Source organism: Marmota marmota, unplaced genomic scaffold, assembly GCF_001458135.2.
Source record: "Marmota marmota marmota unplaced genomic scaffold, marMar, whole genome shotgun sequence".
Taxonomy (NCBI): Eukaryota; Metazoa; Chordata; class Mammalia; order Rodentia; family Sciuridae; genus Marmota; species Marmota marmota.
In genome coordinates, this window is record NW_025999864.1 from 880,803 (window position 1) to 902,252 (window position 21,450).

The window sequence follows — 21,450 nt, forward strand, 5'->3', positions numbered from 1 at the left end:
TACCACTTCATTATTATTCTTTTTCTGGAAGCCCTTTTCTCAAACCTAGTCTTTACTTTCTTGCCATTACCCAGTAGCTTGCACAAAAGTTTATCTCTTTTGATGTCTCAGGGATGCCATTGTAGGTTTCAGTTATCATGCTGATCTCTTATTGCTCACCAGCATCAATGCTAGCCAGCCTTATTGAGCTCAGTTGGATTATTTGCTTTAAGATGATGGAGGTGAGATAGAAAGGAAAAACGTATCTCCTAAAAAGGTATGTAATGTAGAGGCTAGAGAACTACAACTGAGGCTTGGTAACTTGATTTTGTTAAATATTAACTATTTTTTCCTCAAAGTTATACACTGTTGGTATGGTTGATGTGAAAAAGTGGCACATATTTAATGTATAGAACTTGATGAATTTGGAGATAAGTATACAACCTTGAAACCTGTGTTCCAGTCTATGCTGTGAAAGTTTCCATCACTTTCACATTTATTCCTATTATTATTATTATTTTGGCAAGAGCACTTAAGATCTACCCTGTTAGCAAATTAAGTATACATTACAGTTTTGTTAACATATTTATAGTTTAGCTATGAAGTGTCCTCCAAAAGTTCATCTATGAGACAGTGTCACAATATTCAGAGTTGAAATGATTAGATTATGAAAGCTATAAACTAATCAGTGAATTAATCCACAGGGATGGATTAACTGGGTGGCAACTGTAGGCAGGTAGAGTGTGGATGGAGAATGTAGGTCACTAGGGGCATGCCTTTGGGATTTACATTTTGTCCTTAGTGAGTAAAACCCTCTCTGTGCTCTCTGGCTGTCATGTCCTGAGCTGCTTTCCTTTTCTATCATGATGTTCTGCCTCACCTTGAAACTTTAGAGTACTCTAAGTAGAGTTTACTGGGTGATTCTAGTGGCATCTCAGAAGAACAGAATGCTAATAGGACTGTGGACAGTAAAGACTGGGCTTATGAGATTGTGTACATTTTGTCCATGTCATGAGACTTTCTGTGAAGCTGAATTTAAGGATGACAGACTAATTAATCTGGCAGAGGAAATTTCAAGGCAGCACAGCACTCAGGGAGTGGCCTGGAGATTGCTGGCAGCTTTTAGCCAAGTTTACTATGATAATCAGGAGCATTATGCAGAGTGGAATGATTTGAAAAAACTTGCAATTTGGCCAGAAACCTGAGTGTAAAAGGCAAGGAAGGTGTGGTTGTGGAAGAGATTACAGCCATTAAAGAGATGGTAAGTATATATAGACACAGTAGAAAGAGGGTTTGGGGGTATCTCAGGATACCTGTGACAAGACCACACCTATGATAGGTTCCAGGGTATAAAAGTAAAAATTTCTTTGAGAGGGGACTGTGGGAGTACCCTGCTTGCACAGTGGAGCCTAGGAAATTGTTTCATAATGCTCAGTCACCCAGGCATCCAGAGGCCACTACAACCATGGTCCCAGGAGGCCAAGTGCTTTAAATGACAGCAGACCTTGGTATCATTCACATTGTGCTGGTTCTGCAGGAATGCAGGATGCTGGAGTTAGGAGGTCATGGAGACTTCCACCAAGATTTCAGAGGAAGGCCTGTGACAACAGGCAGAGTGAAGCAGGGTCAGAATCCCTGCAAGCAGCACCTGAGAAAGCGGTGCATGAAGATGAGAGAAGGAAGTGAAGGCTGCATTTGGGATCCCTGAGATTAAGAGATGCCATTAATGTACAATGTCTGTCAAGGAAAGCTGAGGGAATCATGCAGAGACATGGCAAAGAGAGGTCATGTGGCCTACAACCAGCAAAGTCATGGGTGGAGCTACACAAGTCCTTTCGAGAGAACATCATGATGCCATGTGCCCCTGATGATGGATGTAGAGCTATAGAACTTATTTGTACTAATGATTTATTTTAGTCTTGCTTCTACGCCCCTGTTTCTCCCTTTTGGAATGCAAATGTTTATTCAATGCCATTATATATTGGATATGTGTAACTTGATTTTGGTTTTTACGGGGTAAAATATGTAAGAGTTTACTTTCTCAGATGAGATTTGGGGTTTGGACTTTTGGGCAATAATTCTTGGAAATGTACTAAATGTATTTTGAATTGTGAGATGGGCATGAGCTTTGGGGAGCCAGGGCTGGAATGTTATAGTTTAGATATGGGGTGTCCTCCAAAAGCTCATGAATGAGACGATGCAAGATGGTTTAGAGTTGAAATGATTATATTATGATAGCTGTAAACTAAGGATTGACTGACTGATATGGATTAACTGGGTGGTAACTATATGCAGGGAGGGTATGACTGGTGAAGTAGGCCCCTGGGGAGGTGTCTTTGGGGTTTATATTTTGTCCTTGGTAAATGGTGGTCTCTGTGTTTCCCGGTTGCCATGTTTTGAGGTATTTTCCTGAGCCATGCCCTTCCACATGATGTTGTGCCTCATCTTTTGTCTAGAGCTATAGATTTGACTGATCATGGACTGAAACTCTGAAACCATGTGACAAAATGAACTATTCCTTTTCTAAGTTGCTCTTGGAAGGTATTTTTGGTCACTGTGACAAAAATAGGCCTTGCATTGTACGGTAGGTCACTGGGATTTTTTTTTTTCCATCTTGTTCAAATTATATATGGTTTTATCCAAGTTACACATAAATTACACTCTGATAATTCAAATGTAATAAAAATTTTTATAGCTACCTACGATATTATATAGAAGATCTAGTTATCTTTTTCGAGGAATTGTAGCCAAATAATTCTGAAGGAATAAAATAGCCTTGTGGTTCACAGATTCTTACGTTCAAGGGAAATCCAAACCTGTTCTTCACTAACATCAAAGGTCATCCCAAGTAACCAACCCACACCTCATGAAAATGTCCGTGGTTTATAGCAGAGGTAAAAATGTGAAGCCCATGTTTTCTTTGGCCCACAAAGAAAAGGCATAATTGGAGTAGGTATCAACATTTAGCAACCGGGAGATTTAATGTAAAAGTCTAGATTTTTGGCCCCTCTTTTAAAATGAGTGAATGTGGCCATTCTGAGGCTGTGCTAGTGGGAGGCTGCATGGAAAGGTGGAATCTGGGGCGTCCTGCTTTCTACAGCCGTACTTGGCCCAACGTGCCAGTCACTGTACTTACTCACCTTTTCAATTTTCTGAATTGGAGGGCTTCTGGCTCCATTATCCTGCAGATATGACTCTCCCCTGGGAGAATGAATCCTGTCAGTGATCGATGAAGTATTTGCTTTCATTTAATAAATATCACTCAGTTCATTTATCTTGGTAAGCAGAGAGCAAACATATACTGGTTGTTGAAGTTAAAGGAAACTGTAGATGGAACTCAGAGCTTCATATTGGCTGTCATCTATGATAAACCAAGTGTCGTGTAATTGGAAAGTCTTAAATAATTGTTGCCTTTCCTGACCCATTTATGTTATCTCCTTCATCATTGTCAGTGGTCATTTAATTATTTTAATGATGCTTAATGAGATATTATGTGATAGATTCTAAGGGTTTAAGCGCGAACAGTATATAGTTGTTGGCCACCAGGAGCCCAACTCATTGGTGGGGATGGCACAATAAGCAAAGAAATAAGCACTATAGTTTTACCACAACAAATGAGTGTGGGAAAGGAAGAGAGAGGGATATCTGGAGGAGTTTTCGTAGTGGAGGCACATTTGAATTGGGTTTTAATGGATACGTAAGAATTTTCTGTACTTTTGGAATAAGTTGCCCATGGCATTGGAACAAGTTTGAAACTCCTGATCAGCAATTCTCAGTGAGGCATAGCAGATAGTTCTCCATTTGCATGGCACACTGGAAGACCACAAAAATAACTATACAAGCTGAAGATAATGCAAGACACTCTAAGTGTTAATGGGAAAATTTTAATGATTTGCAAACTCTAAACATTTTTGTTGAACCTTAACTTTCTCTCTGTAAGTCATAAATGTATTGGAAAATTGAAGAAAATGCTAAAATTAATATTTGTACACTGTATTTAAATTTTATACATTGAGAATTAATTTGCTTTGTTTGTAAACAGTAAAAGTTGTTGAGACTAGTTTGAACAGTGCTTTCTGTCTGTTGTGTAATTTAGAATGTGGGGTGAGCATCTTTTCTGTGCTGTGGGGAATTGTTATGCTCAGAAGTTGGGATCAGCTTCTAGCAATTCAGTCTTTGTGCTTTCAAGACTATGCAGCATCTCCCAGAGCTGCCTCCATGTGAGGTTTTGGCTGGCACTGCTTCCTCTGGGGCATCTTCATCTCGCTTGTTACAAACTGCCTGCCTTGCTCGTGTTAGTAGATGTGTCCCACCATGCTCCTCTGCTGTGCACCCTGTTTCTCAAGTGTGGTCCACATCCCCACAGTGTGCTTTTCCTTCTTATTGGTGTCCGATACAAATTTCATTTCAGTGTTGGCACTTTTTATTTCATAGCTGCATGTTGACTTGTGTTGGTCAGTTCCCCTTTTGATTGCCTATTTTTGCAAGATGCCACTTGGTTTTATCACTGGGAAGCTAGCAGTTAGCACAACTATACCAGGCCCTATGTTTCTGCAGGTTCCATGTCTGTGGATTCAACTAACCACAGATCAAAGATATTTTAAAAACTGCCATCTCTGTACTCAATATGTACAGACTTTAAAAAATCATTATTTCCTCAACTGTATAATACAGCAAATATTTGCATAGATATTGCATTGGATTTAGCATTGTAAATAATCTAGAGATGATTAGAGGGGAGGATATGTGTAGGTTACATGCAGATACTATGCCATATAATTTTATAAAGAACTTGAGCATCATGGATTTTGGTGTCTGTGCAGGGCCCTGGAACCAATCTCGTATGCATAGAGGGGATGACTTACTTCATTTTCTGTCTGCACAGAAGCAATTAAGAAAGTGCAGTGGGCAGCCAGACTTTACAAAAAAAAAAAAAAGTGATGTGGTTGTCACTGGCCCACATGAGCATTCTTATTTACATAATGATTTTTGGATTGAAGAGCTAGCAGTGAAATCTTACAGGATGCAACAACTCATTTTGTGCACCATGCTAATAGAAATGTAAACTTGTGTTGTTAAGGGATTAGTTTTGTTACACCAAGCTGTGGTCACTGAAATTTGTGCATCTTAGAACTGTGTAAAGCAAGGACTGTCTGTCTTCACATTTAGAATGAATTTGTCAGGTCCTTTGTTGGAAGCTCAGCAACAATAGCCCTGGGCACTGGATGCCAGTCCAGCCCCCTGGTCGCTGTAACACCCAACATGCTTCCCACACTTTCCAAGTATTTGGTAGGGGTGAGGATCCTACCTGGTTCGAGAGCTGTTCTGGGCCATCTCAGGAGCACTTCACAGTAATAAAGCAGGGTGTTGAGAAATAGCCATGCTCCTGCTCAGCCACTTCAGCATTCATGGCAGTTCTTGAGCTGAGCTTTCAGAGTGGCCTCTCTACAAGTATGTGATGCATTTCCCTCCCTTCATAAGCCAAGTCAGGCAGAAAGACCTAGGTTCTGACTGGACTTTGCCATGTATCTATATGCCATTTAACTTCTTTGAATGCAAAAATAGGTTTCACATATATGATTTTTAAGGTTGCTGTGAGGAAAAATGGGACATGTATGTGACTGTTAGGTAAATGTGAGGAGTGGTTCTGATGATGATGAATAACTGAATCATTGGGAAGGATTTCTTGGATTAAAAATGAAATATAACAGAACTCTCTAATGTCTTAGCAAAATAAACATCCTCAATTTCCAGACACCCCCATGTTAGAAGTTCACCACTTTCCCATCTCCACTTGGTTCCTTTATTCTCACTTTGCTTCCTTCATGGTGAAAGGAAGCAAATTTAATCTGAGTTCACTAGTAGATGAAGATTTTAACTAGCATCTTCCATAAGGATAGACTCTTATTTCTGTATTGATGTAAGGAAAGCAGAGTACAAATGGGTTGGTCTTTTAGAGAAGTAGGCTGCAGGTGCCTCCCAGCTGGTAGCCATTTTGCAAGATGAATTTTCAATAGTTTACAGTATAAATGTTGAGTTAAGAGAACTCAGTATTATTTTCTTGGCCCAAGAAAAGTATTTTAAGGGAAGTCAGAATCAATAGACTTGTCTCGGGTTGATCTGAGATGCTGATTACTTACCTGTGGACTTTTAAATTTATGTCTGGAGTGAAGAATTTAGTGAAATAAGCATGTTAGTAGAATTTGCTGGTTTGGCAAAGTTTCCATTCATCTGTAAGATATTATACTATAATTGCTGCAAACCTGCAAAATGTGCAGTTTTGTGAACATTGGTAGATACCTTGTCTTCTCAAATGGAATGCTAGTCTGAAATTTGGTGGAGATGGAATAAATCTTATGATGTGAGCATTGAGGAATATAGATGGAAATTATTTTTATTATGGATGAACTACATGTAGAATTAGATTTTATTTATTTTATTCTACCTTTAGCAGTTTGTGTTAGGACAGTACAATCATTTAATGCTTCAGTGTAAATTTCTGAAATTTAAAAAAGTTAGCTGAGGACTTTCATCTAGTTAAAAAAATAATCCAGTTTATTGGGCTGGGGTTGTGGCTCAGTGGTAGTGTGCTCATCTCACATGGGTAAGGCACTGGGTTTGATCTTCAGCACCATGTGAAAATAAATAAAATAAAGATATTGTGTCCATCTACAGCTAAAATATATATTTTTAAAAAATTCAGTTTATGTAAACATTGCCTCCACTTCCTACCTCTATCCCTCTTCACTCCCAACAGAAACTAAACCAAGATGGAGATACGCAATTTCATAGTTACTAGGTACCCTTTTAATATAGAAAAAGCAGAGCTATTAATCTTGTTAAGGATACTTAACTCCCTGTTTGTAACATTTAAACATGACTTAGAAAGTTAAGATGATTCTTTAGCTTCCAAAGTTGTTTCATATCCATAACTTGCTATTATCTTCAGATTTTTCTTGATGAAGAAATACTTTATAGGTGAACTATAAAAATATATCCTTTTTCTGATAATAATCTTAAATTCAATTGCTTCTTAAATTTAAAAAAAAATTGATATTTTAGGTCAGATCCTTGTGGTTCTGTGAACATTTGCTATTCATCATATTTGATAATAACATAAGAATTGTTACATCTCAATTATTAATTCCCTATAAATAGTTAGTACAGTAAATATAACAACAGAAAATTAAAAGTTGTTTATTCAGATAGTTATATTTTAGATGATTCCTCCAGAATCTTCTCCCTTCTTATGCTGAGAGAGCAGCCAGTAACAGAGGCCAAGATGGATAGACTTGAAAGGAGGTTGGTTTGTCGATGGCGATGTCCAGAAGTTGGAACTCACTTTTTTGAAGTGGCATAAACATAGAATATCCAGAATAGAGTTAGAATAAAAGTCTTTAAAATATTTAATATATGATTTAACACTTAAAGAAAATGGTTCAAAATCAGATGCTTGTTTTTGGAGCTTAGGTTTCATTAAGGTGGAAACAGGGACAGTAATATGATTTTAAGAAACTAGCTGGAATTCACATTAGGATGTTTTTTTTCCCCCCAAAGGCAGAAGATAAATCATTTCTTCTCAGAGGTTTTGTGGCTTTGCATACCTCAGCATTCCTTAGCTTAACTGCCACAATATATTTATAGTTATATTTCCATAAGGAAGCACTAGTCATTTTAGGCATGTTTCCAAACTTTCAGGTCAAATTTCATACAGTTGAGGGGTATACCATCTTTGGGGCGGGGGGCGGGAGCAGTCAGAATTAGCCACTTATTGAATCATTCCTTGAATAGAATCTGAACATTTTGGACAACATAGTGACTTACTTAAGAACTGAGGCATATTACAGGTTTCTGGGAAGTGATTTCCTTGTCAGGTTGTGTGGGAATTAAGTGGATTGTGGAAAATGCCTGATAAGGCCTTTGCCCTTGAAAAGCTGTCAGTGTCTTCATCCACTGCAAGATCCACAGAACTATTGTCTTCCTATCGCCATGTTTTTTAAAAAATGTTAGTGTTTATAGAAAAAGATTTAAAATCCATAGTTTGTTCTTTGAGCTTTGGTTTTGTGAAGGTGGAAACAAGGACAATAATAAATTAAAAAAACAAACAAACAACTAGTTGGAATTCACTTTAGACACCCCCTGCCCCCAGCATAGAAAATAGTCATTTACTTCTCAGGGTTTTTGTGGCTTCTTTGATTTCAGCCGTCTTCCTGACCTTGCCAGTTCCAGCCCCTCTTGATGATTATTTAGGACATTTTTCTGCATAGCTTATTGGATTAAGATGCTCCGGTTTGCTTACTGCTCTAATTGCTGCCTTGTACACCTACCCCAAGCTCTGTGGCACTTTTACACAGAGGTCTGCCTCCTCCTCTAGCCTTCTGGCTCCAGGGCTGGATGTCCTGGACCAGCTGCCACGTATATCCCTGCAGAGAAATGGGCTTGCCCTCCTCCTGAGGGTGTCATGAGTCCGGAACTGCTGAGGCCAGAACATATCAGTGGTGTGCAGTCTCAGAGTTGTGGAAACTGACTGGGAGTCACTTTGGAAAGCTTCACAAATAACTTCCTATGGGAAGTTTTGATATGGCCTCTTCCCCCTCGTCATTCACCTGTCAGTGACAGCCAAGCACAGGTACTTCACAGCTTTGTTTTGTGTTGTGTCTTAAAGTCTGTTTTGAGTGTACCCTAGCACGAGGCTGTAGGACAGAGGAGATGGCAGGAGACCTGGTCCCTGCCCTGGATGCATGAGGTGAGGCTTGAAGCTATGCTGAGTCACCCACAGATCCTCTGGGTCACCTGTCCTTTCTCCTTTAAGACTTACATCATACGTGCCTTCCTTCTCTATCTGAGATACTTTCTCTAATTTCCCTCCAGTCAGCCAACTTTTTCTCCTCCTTTAGGTCATGGCATCAGTAGGCACTCAGTTGTCTACCCATAACAGGGTTAGGATCCCCTCTCTACTCTGTTCCCCCCACCCCCTGTTTTAAAATTTGGCACACAGTACCATAATCTGGGTTAACTTCTCCCTTGTTGGACCTGAGCTCATGAAGGGTTTGCTGTCGTATACTTAGTGTCAGTGACAGTGCCTAACTGCAACAAGTCAACGTGAGGTAACCAGGGCACTTACTGTAGCTCATGCTCTGTAATTGGGTATTCCCCACACATTTTGTCCTCAAGCCCTCACAACAACCCTAGAAGCAGATATGATAAATAGTTTTACAGAGGAATAAAACGAGACTGGTAGAAGTTACGTGATCTGCCCAGTAAGACATAGCTAGACTCTAGCTGGTGCTTAATTCCAGGTTCCCACTCTTCATGGCTTAATAAGTGTTATAAGGATTCATTTTCCCAGACATACAGTGCTTGCTGTGTGCTGGGCAGAAAGCACAATATCTATTTTGCAGAGGCAGACTATAAACAAATAAACAAAGAAGATTCATGATTGCCAAAGGGTTTTGAGGGAAATGAGCATAGTGAGGGGTAAGAATGATTCTGTTTGGGGTGGTCTGAGTGGAAAGGCTGGTGTTGTGGACAAGGTGGCAGCTGAACACTGAGTGTGAGAAGGGGTCTTGATAGTAAACTCTGGAGAACAAATGTAAAGGCCCCATTTTAGGAGGCAGCTAGTGTGGCTGGAGCAGATAAAGTTGAGGAGGATAATTGTGGAGAGCAGTGACAGTGACTGGGAGACCAGTTTCTGAGATTGGGGTCCCTGGTAACTTCATGGCTGTGGTATACTTGGTGACTGGGAAAGTTTCTGTGCAAAGGCATAGGCTGCCCCGTTGCTATGGAGATGCCCTCCATGCTGCAGTCTTATCAGCTTCCACCTTATTCTCAAGCATGGCAGCCCCAGGGAATGAAGGAACTTCCTTGCTAAGATAACCGCAATGTTTCACCAGTTCTGCTGCTCCTGAAACTGCCAGCAAATTAGTAACTTTAAACAATGGACTTTCTTGAGAGCTGCACAATGCTCCTAACATTGCACATTGCAACTGTATAATGTAACTGAGGAAATAGCTGCATACTGTTGCTAATTCTATAACTTTCAAATACAAATAATAATGCTTGCATAATCTTTTATCTGATTTAGAGACTTATGTAATAAAGATTGCTGGTGTCACTCTTTAGACCTGCTTCTCCATCAGAGAGCAGTTCTCCACCTGACCCCAGCTGTTTTATCTTCAAGATCTGTGGACATGACTCTTTATTTCTTCCAATCTCCCATTGCCTCTCACTGTAACCTGCTAGTTTGGCCATGCTGGCTGCAGCAGATAATATTTTTTATTTTTAAAATATGTATATAGAATTAACTAACCAAATTAACGGCAGGAACAACTAAATAGATTAACAGGGAAAGGCAGTGGGGAAAGAAGAGGAGGTAGGGGCCAGGTCTTGTAGGACTCGAGTAATAAGCTCACCTGCCTTCAGAACCAGACCAGCACCTGGACTTAGTGAAGACAGCGTGGCCTGCCTTTTGCTTTCAATTTTTAATAGAGACATTGGTATAGAGAAATATTTATGTAAGCAAAACAGCAGTGCGGATACCATGATAAATGGCAGTACACGTGTGATGATGGTAACAGCAAATGGCTTTTGACCTCAGATTCAGAGTCATAGTAGGGGCCAGGAGCAGCTGAGGGCCTGCTGGCCCTGACTAAAGAGGGCAGCTGGTCCTCAGTGCCAGCTATGTGTTGCCATGTGGGAATGTGGGCTCCATGTGCCGAATCTTCCAAGTTTCCCATAGAATTAGAAATCTGAATTTCTATGTGAAATTCTTGTATTCTAAAATGTTGGGTCAAGCTGTAACAATCCTAACAATAGGTAGACAAAATACCTGTGTGGGCGATAGTTTGAAACATCTTCTGAAAGCCCTTTAGGCTGTCATAAAGGGGATTGAATGAAATAATGATACAAGTTAACCATTTAGCTTTGTGCCCAGTACTTGGCCAATACTGAGGAGAAGAAAGGTGCTTATCATGGATTGCACTGTTAATGTGTTTAGTTGTCTGCAACCGTTATTTTAGTTAACTATAAATTTATTTAAAAAAATATCTGTCAAGTCCTGTGCAACAGTTTATTCAGGGCTACATGAACCAGTCGATGAGGGGATTATGAAAAGACAAACAGACACAGAAGTAGAGAAAAGGTTGAGGCTCAGTGGTTCGTCCTACCTCTAGTGGAGGAAGACTAACCACAAGCAAGCTTGGCACGTTTATTATATAGATTTAAACATCAGAAGGATTTATTGTGAGAAAGCTTCTTCAAGATAAACAAAACCAAAGCTGAGGGTAAAAGCAGCTCAATTAGGGCTTATTAGCTTGTATCTATAATTCTATACCTTTGGGCAGCAGGCTTTTGAACGTAAGGTTAAGAAATAATAAAATTGGCTAGCATGGAATTTCCCTTTGAACAAGGTCTCACAATGCAGCTGGGCAGTTTTCTCAGAGCATTTGTTCCAAAAAATTACCAAGAGAGGTGTTGCCTCTGTCTTTGGGCAGTTCTAAGACCCATAATTCATTCCCTGCTCCTGACAAATATCCTGGTCTAGTTCAAGGATTAAATTAATGAATGGTTGGTAGTTACTGTTATTTGCTTATTGAGGAGTTTTTTTTATCTTTTTGCTCTTAGTTTGGTACATTCTATATTCATATTATATATAGAATATATACATTCTATATATACATTCTATATTCATGTTAAAAAGTAAACATGAGCCAGGCATGGTGGCACACATATGTAATTCCAGCTATTTGGGAGGTTGAGGCAGGGGAATTGAAAGTTGGAGGCCAGCCTGTGCAACTTAGTGAGACCAAGTTTCAAAAATCAAAAGGGCAGCCTTGAAATAGAAAAAGGGCTGGGAATGCAGCTAGGTGGTAGAGCCACCCTTAGTTCAATCCCTAGTACCAATAAATAAATGAATAGATACATATGTTTGTTATGTATGTAGTATGTAAATAAACATCAATCTGGTGTAATTCATGTGATAAAATTATCAAGGGACAAAGGGGAAACATTTTGGAGTTACTTGTCCTTATTCACTGTCCACTTCCACAGTTTTGCCATCGTTGCTCCCCTCACATTCCTGTGTTTGGGCTCATTTTTAGAATCAAGACCTCCTGGCTGAATGTGTAAGTGGGAAGGAACCACAGCATAAATGCCATCCTGGACTATGTGAAGGATGACGGGAAATTAGCTTTATGAAATGACATTGTGTTTAGGAGGTTTTCATCAGTTTTAATGAAATACAAATGTGCTCAAAGCAAGCTATTTTTTTCCCAGAGGTGGAGAGATCTTCATTTAGTATGGCCTAACTCACACAATTTTGTCTCACAAGAATCATATTTGGTGTGTTGCAATCGTTGGCGGTAGTCTTGGGGAATTTTATTCAGCACAAGCATCTCTGATGGTTCTGGCAACAAGTTGGCTTAATTACTTGTTCAAGTTTTTTTTTTTTTTTTGGTTTTGTCTCTGTAAAAATTCTGGAGCATCATGGAGAGGAACACTGGGAATTACAAAATATATTTGAATATTTCTAATAGATTAAAGGTTTATGAAAACATCTTTTTTTCCCAAGATTTTTTTTTACATTGTTTTAAAATGAGATCATTTTATTTGATGGAAACTGGAGATTTGAAAACAAGCAGTTTTTTATTTTGATGAAAAATCTTATATAAGTTCAAATTCTTAATTGAGTCAATATTTCTCTCAAATTTTGTACAGATCATGGAAGAAACAAATACTCAGATTGCTTGGCCTTCCAAACTGAAGATTGGCGCCAAATCCAAGAAAGGTAAATTGTAAGAGAAAGTGGCAGTTTTGATAACTGATGTTATGGAATTACTGCAGGTTTGCTGAGGAGAAAATGAACCAACCTTTATTCTTATCAGTTTTCCCCCAAATATTTAACAAATAATAATATTTGGAAGGATGACCATAATTAAAAATAATATGCAGTTTTCCAACAACAGAAAATGTTTTTAAGTATAAATATTATAATAGAAATGTTATTATAAAAGATATTATGCAACCTATGGTCTCAAAGATGCCCAGTTGATAGCCATGATTAATGATAACTCCACATGTAAAAATTTTCAATACATAGGCTTTCTTTACACTTTTTTAAAAATTTGCTACAAACATTTAATATTTATTTTTTCCCCTTTAATGTGATACAAAGCTTAGATGTCTTTTCGTGAGTGCTTCCTTTCCATCTGATAGCAAAGAGCCCATTAGATTTCTTTTTAGACTGAGCACTTCTCTTGCCAATTTCTGCCCTGCCATGTATAGGACACTAGCCAATATATGGGCAGTCAGAAATGGAAGTATATCTGTCTAGCCGCCCTTAGATGCTCCCTGCCCCCATATTAAGATTACATAGTATTTTCCAGTGGGGCACTGCAGCATACACCTGTAATTCCAGAAGGTCAAGAGGCTGAGGCAGTAGGATTGCAAGTTCAAAGCCACCCTCAGCAACTTAGTGAGACCCTATCTCAAAATAAAAAATGAAAAGGGTTGGGGATGTAGCTCAGTGGCAAAGTGCCCCTGGGTTCAATTCCCAGTACCAAAAGGCGGGGCGGAAATAAAGACTATGCAGTATTTTCAGTGGACTTGCCAGTTTATATTTTTATGGAAGTTTTTCTTTTTAAAGAATGACCTTACTTTCAGCAACTCTATTGTGTACATTTCACTAAAAATAATACAAATGCTTGAGGTAATGACAAATACCATCAGACAATTCAAAGTATAATGATTGTGTACACTGAGCTTTATGCCTTGTGCTCTGGGCTTTCTGTTGTTGTTGCTATTTAGTTTTACATTTTTGTTCCTTCTATAGCTTTTATTGCTAAATGATACTAAGCATTGCAAAGTTGCTCAATTTCCTTTCTTACTTTAGTCCAGATTTTCTTCTTTTAGTTTCATTTTACTAGAGTTACTCATCCCATGGAATGTACATTATTTTACAGTTATTATTTTTTTGTGAGTGCTGTTGGCTGGACTTTGGCATGCCTGCAGAAACTCTGATCTTGGTCTCTTTTTATTTGTGATTGTGGTGGCTAAGAAGACATGGTAAATTTCTACCTGTAGTTCCTTACATTTGCATGAACATTGTACTTGTCAGTTGTTTGAGAATAAGTTTTCAATTAATTTTCAGTAATTTTTATGATGTGTTGGGATGTTTTGTACTTATTATGTGGAAGATAACACTGCCCTTAGTGGGTTATATGCCAACTTATTTATGACTTTAAAATAAAAAATCCCTGGCATGCTACTTGGGTAAACTGAAATTTGAACATAAACTGGATTTTCTGTTTCTGTAGTCAGGCATTTTTACTTAAAGAATAAAACAACCTTTGTTACCTAATAAAAATGAAATGTAATCAGTCCCTCAAGAAAACCCCCAAGGAGACATGAATATTAAGACACTACCAGATAATTTTGTATGGCTTATTCTTTTGCAGTATCCATGTTACAGTCCCCCCAATGTTATCATGAAACTAAGAATTGAATCATTTTTCTTTCAAAATGTGGTTAGAGCTTTAGAGATTTTAGAAAAATACAGAAATTAATGGAATATTTTCATGTTTTTAGATTGATTTTCTGCCACTGACACGGTTAACCTATTCAGAGTGGAGTGGCAGTCCACATTTTGGTTGTACAAAATTTGCTTTAGAAATAAGAATATTTCAGCAGCACATTGGAGGGTATTTGGAATAATTTTCACATGGTTAAAGTTAAACTTTGGGGGCTGGGGTTGTAGGTCAGTGGTAGAGCTCTTGCCTTGCAAGTGTGAGGCACTGGGTTCCATCCTCAGCACCACATAAAAATAAATAAATAAGGGCTGAGGTTATGGCCCAGTGGTAGAGTGCTTGCCTAGCATGTGTAAGGCATTGTGTTGGATTCTCATATAAATTAATAGATAAATAAACAACTAAAACAAAAAATTAAAAAAAATAAAGATACTATGTCCATCTACAACTTAAAAAAAAAAAAAGGTTAAACTTTGGAATTGAGCCTAAGAATTGATCCCTCCAGGCATGAGTCTATAGACTTTGTTTTATGTTCTTTTATTTATGAAGTGCTCTGAACGTACACAGTACTGTACAAGGAGCAGAAAGAATGTGCCAAAAGAGAACAAGGAAGAGGAAAGAATCAAGAGTTTGCCTCTGAGGAATTTACTGTTCTGAATTTACTTGAATGCTCTTAGTCTTTAAACACAGCTGTGGAATCAGCCTTTGGCTAACATCCCTGATATGTATATAGACCTACATCATTTTAAAAATGGTTTAGTGCAGAGACAGAGTTTGTTTGACTATAATTTGTAGTCAGTAAAAGTAAAATGAAAGTGGTGGGGGGGAATTTTAGAAGGTAATTATTTGCTCTTTGATCTGGTGTGACTGTTCCCCGCTGCCCTTGAGTGTTGTGGAAGAGTTGGTCTTTCATCCATCTTCATTCCCAACTATTATTATTCAAAAGACCAAAGAAAATAAATGTATTTAGGGACGATGCCATGGATGATTATTTAATTCTAAATCCCATAATGATCTGAAGATTTGGAATATATGGATAATCCCCAGACTGTGCTAGAGAGACAACACAGCCACAGGCTTGTGTTGTATTTCACTTTCTAGTTTTTACAATGCACACTGGTCGAATGTTTGAGCCTAGACAAACATTTTTCAATGGCCGCTCTTACCACGGTCTGCCCCTTTCTTTACCTTATTGGAATTTAGTCTTGTATTTTTCAAATTATTTCCAGTAGTTGTGCCCAAACTTAATTTTGGAGCCATTGATCCTTGATCAGAGTAGCTGTATGGGAGCGTTGGTGGAAGTGCTGGTGGGATGCTGTCTGGCAGAGAGCAGCCTGAATTGGCCACCAATTAGGAAATTCAGATTCTTCTCTGAAGTCTGTGGGTTAATAGTTCTGGGGCAGCACTGGGAGTCCTCATATTGAACAAGTTTCTCTAGTTATTGTGGTCAAACTGAGTTTGGAAAACAAAAATCATACCATCTGATGTGGAAATAATATGACTTGGTTGCTAAGAAGTCTGTTCAGATGGCAGTGGATCATGCAGTCAGCTAACATGGATAAGTTTGGAGTGATGATAACCTCATTCAATGCCTGTGTTAAAAATGATTTTGAGCAAAGGAACATCTGGTGTTTCTTCTCTGCCTTGCCATACCTTATTTTTTTAAACATTAAAAACAATTTGCTGTTGTTGTTGTTGTAGATGGACACAATACTTTTATTTTAGTTGTTTTTATTTTTATGCACGCTGGGGATCGAACCCAGTGCCTCACACATGCTAGGCAAGTGCTCTACCACTGAGCCACAATCCCGGCCCATTGCCGTACCTTCTTACCCTTTCTTTTTCCCTCCCTCTTTCGCTTTTGCTCTCCTTCCATTTCTCTTTGGCCATGTTCTAGATAGAATATAGTTGAAGAAAGTGATAGAAACATTTTCATATATGCAGGATATTTTGGGGAAGTGCATATTTTGTGATATAAACTGAGGGACATGGAATTTTTGAAAACCCCCAGAGCATTTGAAATTATTGGAAGATTGAATCCTCACCGAAGCCAGAAAGAACTAAAAATTTAAGATTCAAGATAATGGACATTAAAATGGATGACTCTTGGATTATCTTAATGGGGGCCATGATTAAGACAAATAAAGCAACACTTAGCATTTATTCTGAATAACATGAATTTATTTTGTGTAGAAGAAAATGAAACTGTTTCAAACTTGTGGAATTGGAGCAAACAGTCTGATTTACATAGAAAATTCGAGGTTTGTGCTTGTGAAACTAGTTCTAGGGATTAAGGTGTTCAATGGTACAAAAGTTTACTAATATAGAATAACTTCAGGCACTCATTACAATTTTAAATGTGCTATTCTGAGTCACAGCCTGCTTTGAAATAAATGCAGCTTCATTAAAATACAAACAACATTTGAACAAGTTTGACTGTTTTGCCAAGAGAATTCCTGCCAGACTTGCCTTAACAAATAGATAAAAGTGATTTGTAATGAGAATTTATCACACTAGTGATTGTGCTGTGAACTCCACCATGCTAGATGAGTTTGTTCTCTTAAATAAGGTAAATATTTTTCTTAAAAGCCTCTTTTTGCTCTTAATTTGCTCATCAATCTCTTTCTTCTTAGATTGGCAAAGGTAAATGTGGGTGAACATTGGTTAAAGTTTTTATGCCAAATTCCAAATAAATGAGGTCAACATTAATGAAGCTTTATTGCAGAGTTAAACCAAGTGATAGAAACTGGTCTCTGCAAAGTGGTACTGGGGTGACAACCTAAGATGTCCCAGGACTAGCAAAAATGAGAGTGTTGAATGGATTACTGGTGTATCCTGGTTAGAGGGAATCTGGCACCATGTTTAGTTGTTCTCTTCCTCCAAGAATGAACAAGAGAATCATCAGGATTCCATGAGAGTTTATTATTTTTTGTTGAATTCCATCAGAAGTAGTAGATATCTAACAGAAAATCTTAACATAGGAAAAATTATAGAAAAAATTATTTTTTTCTTGGGAAATGTTTTGCTGAGTGTACTTATGCTTGTGTTGGGTGTTCATGGTAGACTAACTAGTGGAAGCCTTTAACATAGCAGTGTTCAGAGGATGGAGGGTAGAGGAAAGGGTGGTGTGGCATACTGGACCAAGTGTTTACAGTGGTGGGTTGCAAACTATGAGGGGTATAAACTTTATTTAGTGAGTTACAACCAGCTATAAAATACACCCAACTAAATTAGAAAAGACAAGAGTGTAAGGATATTGTTTAATGAAACTTTGAGTCATATACATGCACTCACATGTTTAGTAGGTCAGGATGTAACAAAGGTGACAAAGAAAGGTTGTAGAACCCGGGCTAGTGGTCAGTTCTCCAAAGGGTAAAGAGCAAATGGATTGTTTTGATCATTACATCCCTAGCACTGAAACCAGAACATAGTTGGTGCTTGGTAAATATTTATAGATCACCTGAGCCCTCAACTACATCATAGTGGAATTACTCATGTAGGTGACAATGTCTGTCCCTAGGGTATGTTGCCTAACAACAAGATTTTAAATTGTGGCATTCACTCTAATGAGTAATACCAACTAATAGACCCCCTCATGTGATCAAATATGGGAAATGATTGTGGGGAGGCCTTCTTTTAGTGGTTTAGAGTAGTTCTAATGAAGGAAGGAGAAGGAAACCAGGGAAAATGATCCAATCATTTTCATTTAGGGGCACCCGACTGACTGAAATTCTGGTGCTGTTCTTAGCAAGCTTGTAAATGAGACTTAAAAAGACACAGCCTCCTGGCTGACCTCAAGACCAGAATTGTTTTGGTTGTGGCTATTTTAATTATTTGGATACATAATTGAATTATCAATAGAAATGCTGAGTATTACTATTTGTTGTGAACTAGTGGGGCCATATGCTTGGCTAAATATTTTATGTACATAATCTTCAGTGTTACCTAATTATCAGAGCGACCTATGAGTTATCATGTGGTATTCTGTTTACATAGATGAAGAAACTAAAGTTCATGAAGGAAGAATAACTTGCCCATAGTTTTATAGTTAAAAGTAGAGGGCCTTGAACTTGAATTCAGGTCTGTTCCTAGAGCCCTAATAAGTCCTAATCATTATACTGAAATGTCTTTTCACATCCATGTCTCGGTGAGAAAATACCTTTCCTGGTGCTTTTCTTCATCTAGGGTGGTCTGTGTCATCCTTCAATGACTATTGTCATTTATAGCTGATAATAATTGGCCCAGTTTCATAATGCCTCTGTCCTTGGAAAATTATGGAGACTTCATGGTAAACTGAGCTTAGCTCATCCTTATTTTTACAGTCAATACCTCCTTTTCCAGGTTTTACAGGTAAAAACATGAAACCACTCATGACTGGGCAATTCTTTAAAAAGTTTTTCCCTCTGAATTTTCACGTGATACTTCATGTATTATTTCCTTAGGAAGAGATTTTTTATTTGTCCATGAGTGACACAACTTCTAAAAGATGGATATGGGAGGAAATATGCTTAGAATATGGTATAAGTTTCTTAGAGAGGTTTTGTTAGGGTGATTTTTTTTTTTTTTGGTTTGCTTTAAATCTTTGAAAGTAAGTAGTACCCACCACCTGCCCAGGAACCCTTGTGTTTTTTCTTGGCAGAAAGATTTTGTGTGGGATGTTTTTGTATAATTATTTAGGTGCTTGGTCATCATTTGGTGAGTGCTGATTGGGAGTCAAGAGTAGGAATCAGTTGAAGAGCTAGTTAAGTTGTATATAGTAAGCTAAGAGTCTTAAGTAGTGCTCAGTCTCAAGAAGTACCTTTTGGAGGAGGGCAGAAACCGTGGCCATTCCCAGTTCTTCAAGCTCCATGTATGCTTAAACAATACAAAGCTTATATGAACGAACGCATCTTTTAAAAATTTATTTTGTTAGGGTATATCTACATGAAAAACCTCATTTGTAGAGTATCAAACAAGCACATTTGAGGACATTTCTGAAATACATATGCTCTCTCTCTCACACAGAAACAGCACAAACTGTTTTAGGGGTGAAACCAAAGTGCTGTATGATTGATTATCATGACTGAGGACTTGAGCTTGGGCTCATTTCTCGATTTCAAGCTGGTTTTTCTTTCTTCTCTTCTGAATGGCCCAAACATTAGCTTACTTTGCCCATCTGGTTATGCTGCAAGCTAATTCTTCTTTCCAGTCTTTCCCTCTCATTCCTGTGCCAGGGCCAGAGAGGTACAACCACCCTGGAAGACATTTGGTAGTTCCTTACAAAACTAAACATAGTCTTACTGTGCAATCTTTGATTACACTAATTGGTATTATGCAAATGAGTTGAAACTTATGTTAACACACAACCTACATGTAGATGTGTGTAGCAGTTTTACTCATAATTACCGAAGTTTGCAAACCACTAAGATATCCTTCAATAGGTAAGTGTATAAATGTGTTATATCCACACAATGGAATATGGCTCAGTGCTAAAACGTCATGAGCTATCAAGCCATGAAACACATGGAAGAACCTTAAATGCATATTACTAATTGAAATAAGCCAATCTGAAAAGGTTATAATATTGTATGATTCTAAATATATGACATCCTAGAAAAAGAAACTGTGGAGACAGTAAAAAGATACGTGATTGCTAGGGACTTGGAAGGATGAATGGGTAGAGCACAGAAGATTCTTGGGTTAGTGAAATTATTCTGTGTGGTCTGTAATGGTGGATACTTGTCATTATGCATTTGTCAAAACTCATGGAACAGTTTTAATGATGATGTGCTGGGCCAGTGATGAGAACTCTCTGTACTTTCCACTAATATTTTCTGTAAGCTTGAAACTAAAAAATGACGTCTGTGGAAAAGAAATAGTCATAGATACTGGACACAGCACTTTGATCAACATTTTAAAGTAAAATATATGTGAAAATATTATGATCAATAGTAACTCCTTAATGTGTAAGTTTAAAGGCACCATGATCTCTAAAGAAATAAAAAAGAAAGAAAGAAAAGAGATAGTGAGAAAGATGTCCAGATTAAACAATAAGCAGGCTGTCATCCCCAGTAGCTGAGTGGCCCAGAGCTAGCTCTTTATCAGCTCGCCTGCCTCTGAGTTGTTGTGGCCCTTCTTAGGAGAATTTCTTTCTGTCTTCTTGTTTCCTGAACCAGTGCTCACATGGTTCCTTACCTCTAGGAGCCCAGGTTCCCTTCCACCTGCAGTTCTTCTCTCATGTTAAATGCCGAGGAGCAAGGGAGAGAATATGTAGATACACCTACCTTATAATAGACATGGTGCTAGGTGAACCACTTGAATGAATATTACTCCCCTTCGCCTGGCCCTGTATATACTAGTTACCCATGCCAGCAAATGATATACCTTGTCTGAGGGCACAGAGTGATAGAGTTAGGAGGTAAACCTTGATTTCATACTTTGAGGTATTTTCTGCACTCCACCTAGGTGCTAGTGAAGATGCTTGGTCACACAAGGGATGAGGGTTCTCTTACACTTTCACTGAGGGAAGTTCAGATTTAAAATATGCATCTTAAGTGTATTCCTCAAGCAGAAAGGCAGTTAATTCAAGGTAATCCCTACCAAGGGTTTAGAAACTTCCTAAATGTCAGTCTTTTAGATTTTCAATGTAGTTTTTTTTTTTTTTGTCATTTTTTTGTGCTCTTATCATCTTTCTTTTTCTCCTTTGTTGAGAATTACTAATGGTTTTTCTGAGATTTATGTATTTTTTTAAATATAGGTAGTGGCTCTCAACCTAGGGAAATTTTGTCCCCCAGGGAACATTTGGCAGTGCCTGGGGACATTTTTTTGGTTGTCAACATTTCGAGGAGGTTCTACTGGCATCTTGTGGCCAGAGGTCAGAGGTGCTGCTAAATGTCATACCCTATACAAGACAGCCCCTAAGACAAAGCATTATCCAGCAGGAGATGTCAGTAGTTCAAGGTTGAGAAAT

The 21,450-nt window shown here is 38.2% G+C and overlaps 1 protein-coding gene across 5 annotated transcripts in view; it reads left to right on the forward strand.

Moving 5' to 3' along the window:
• Bicc1 (BicC family RNA binding protein 1) overlaps positions 1-21,450 on the forward strand; it is a 284,860-nt gene that overhangs the window by 159,380 nt on the left and 104,030 nt on the right. For 4 of the 5 annotated variants that reach the window (XM_048813939.1, XM_015504682.2, XM_048813942.1 and 1 more), the window contains one exon: positions 12,694-12,763. In XM_048813939.1, coding sequence (XP_048669896.1) covers positions 12,694-12,763 — 70 coding nt within the window. Of the gene's footprint in view, positions 1-1,198; positions 1,203-12,693; positions 12,764-21,450 lie in introns of all 5 variants that reach the window. The other variant, XM_048813949.1, reaches the window with a different exon arrangement.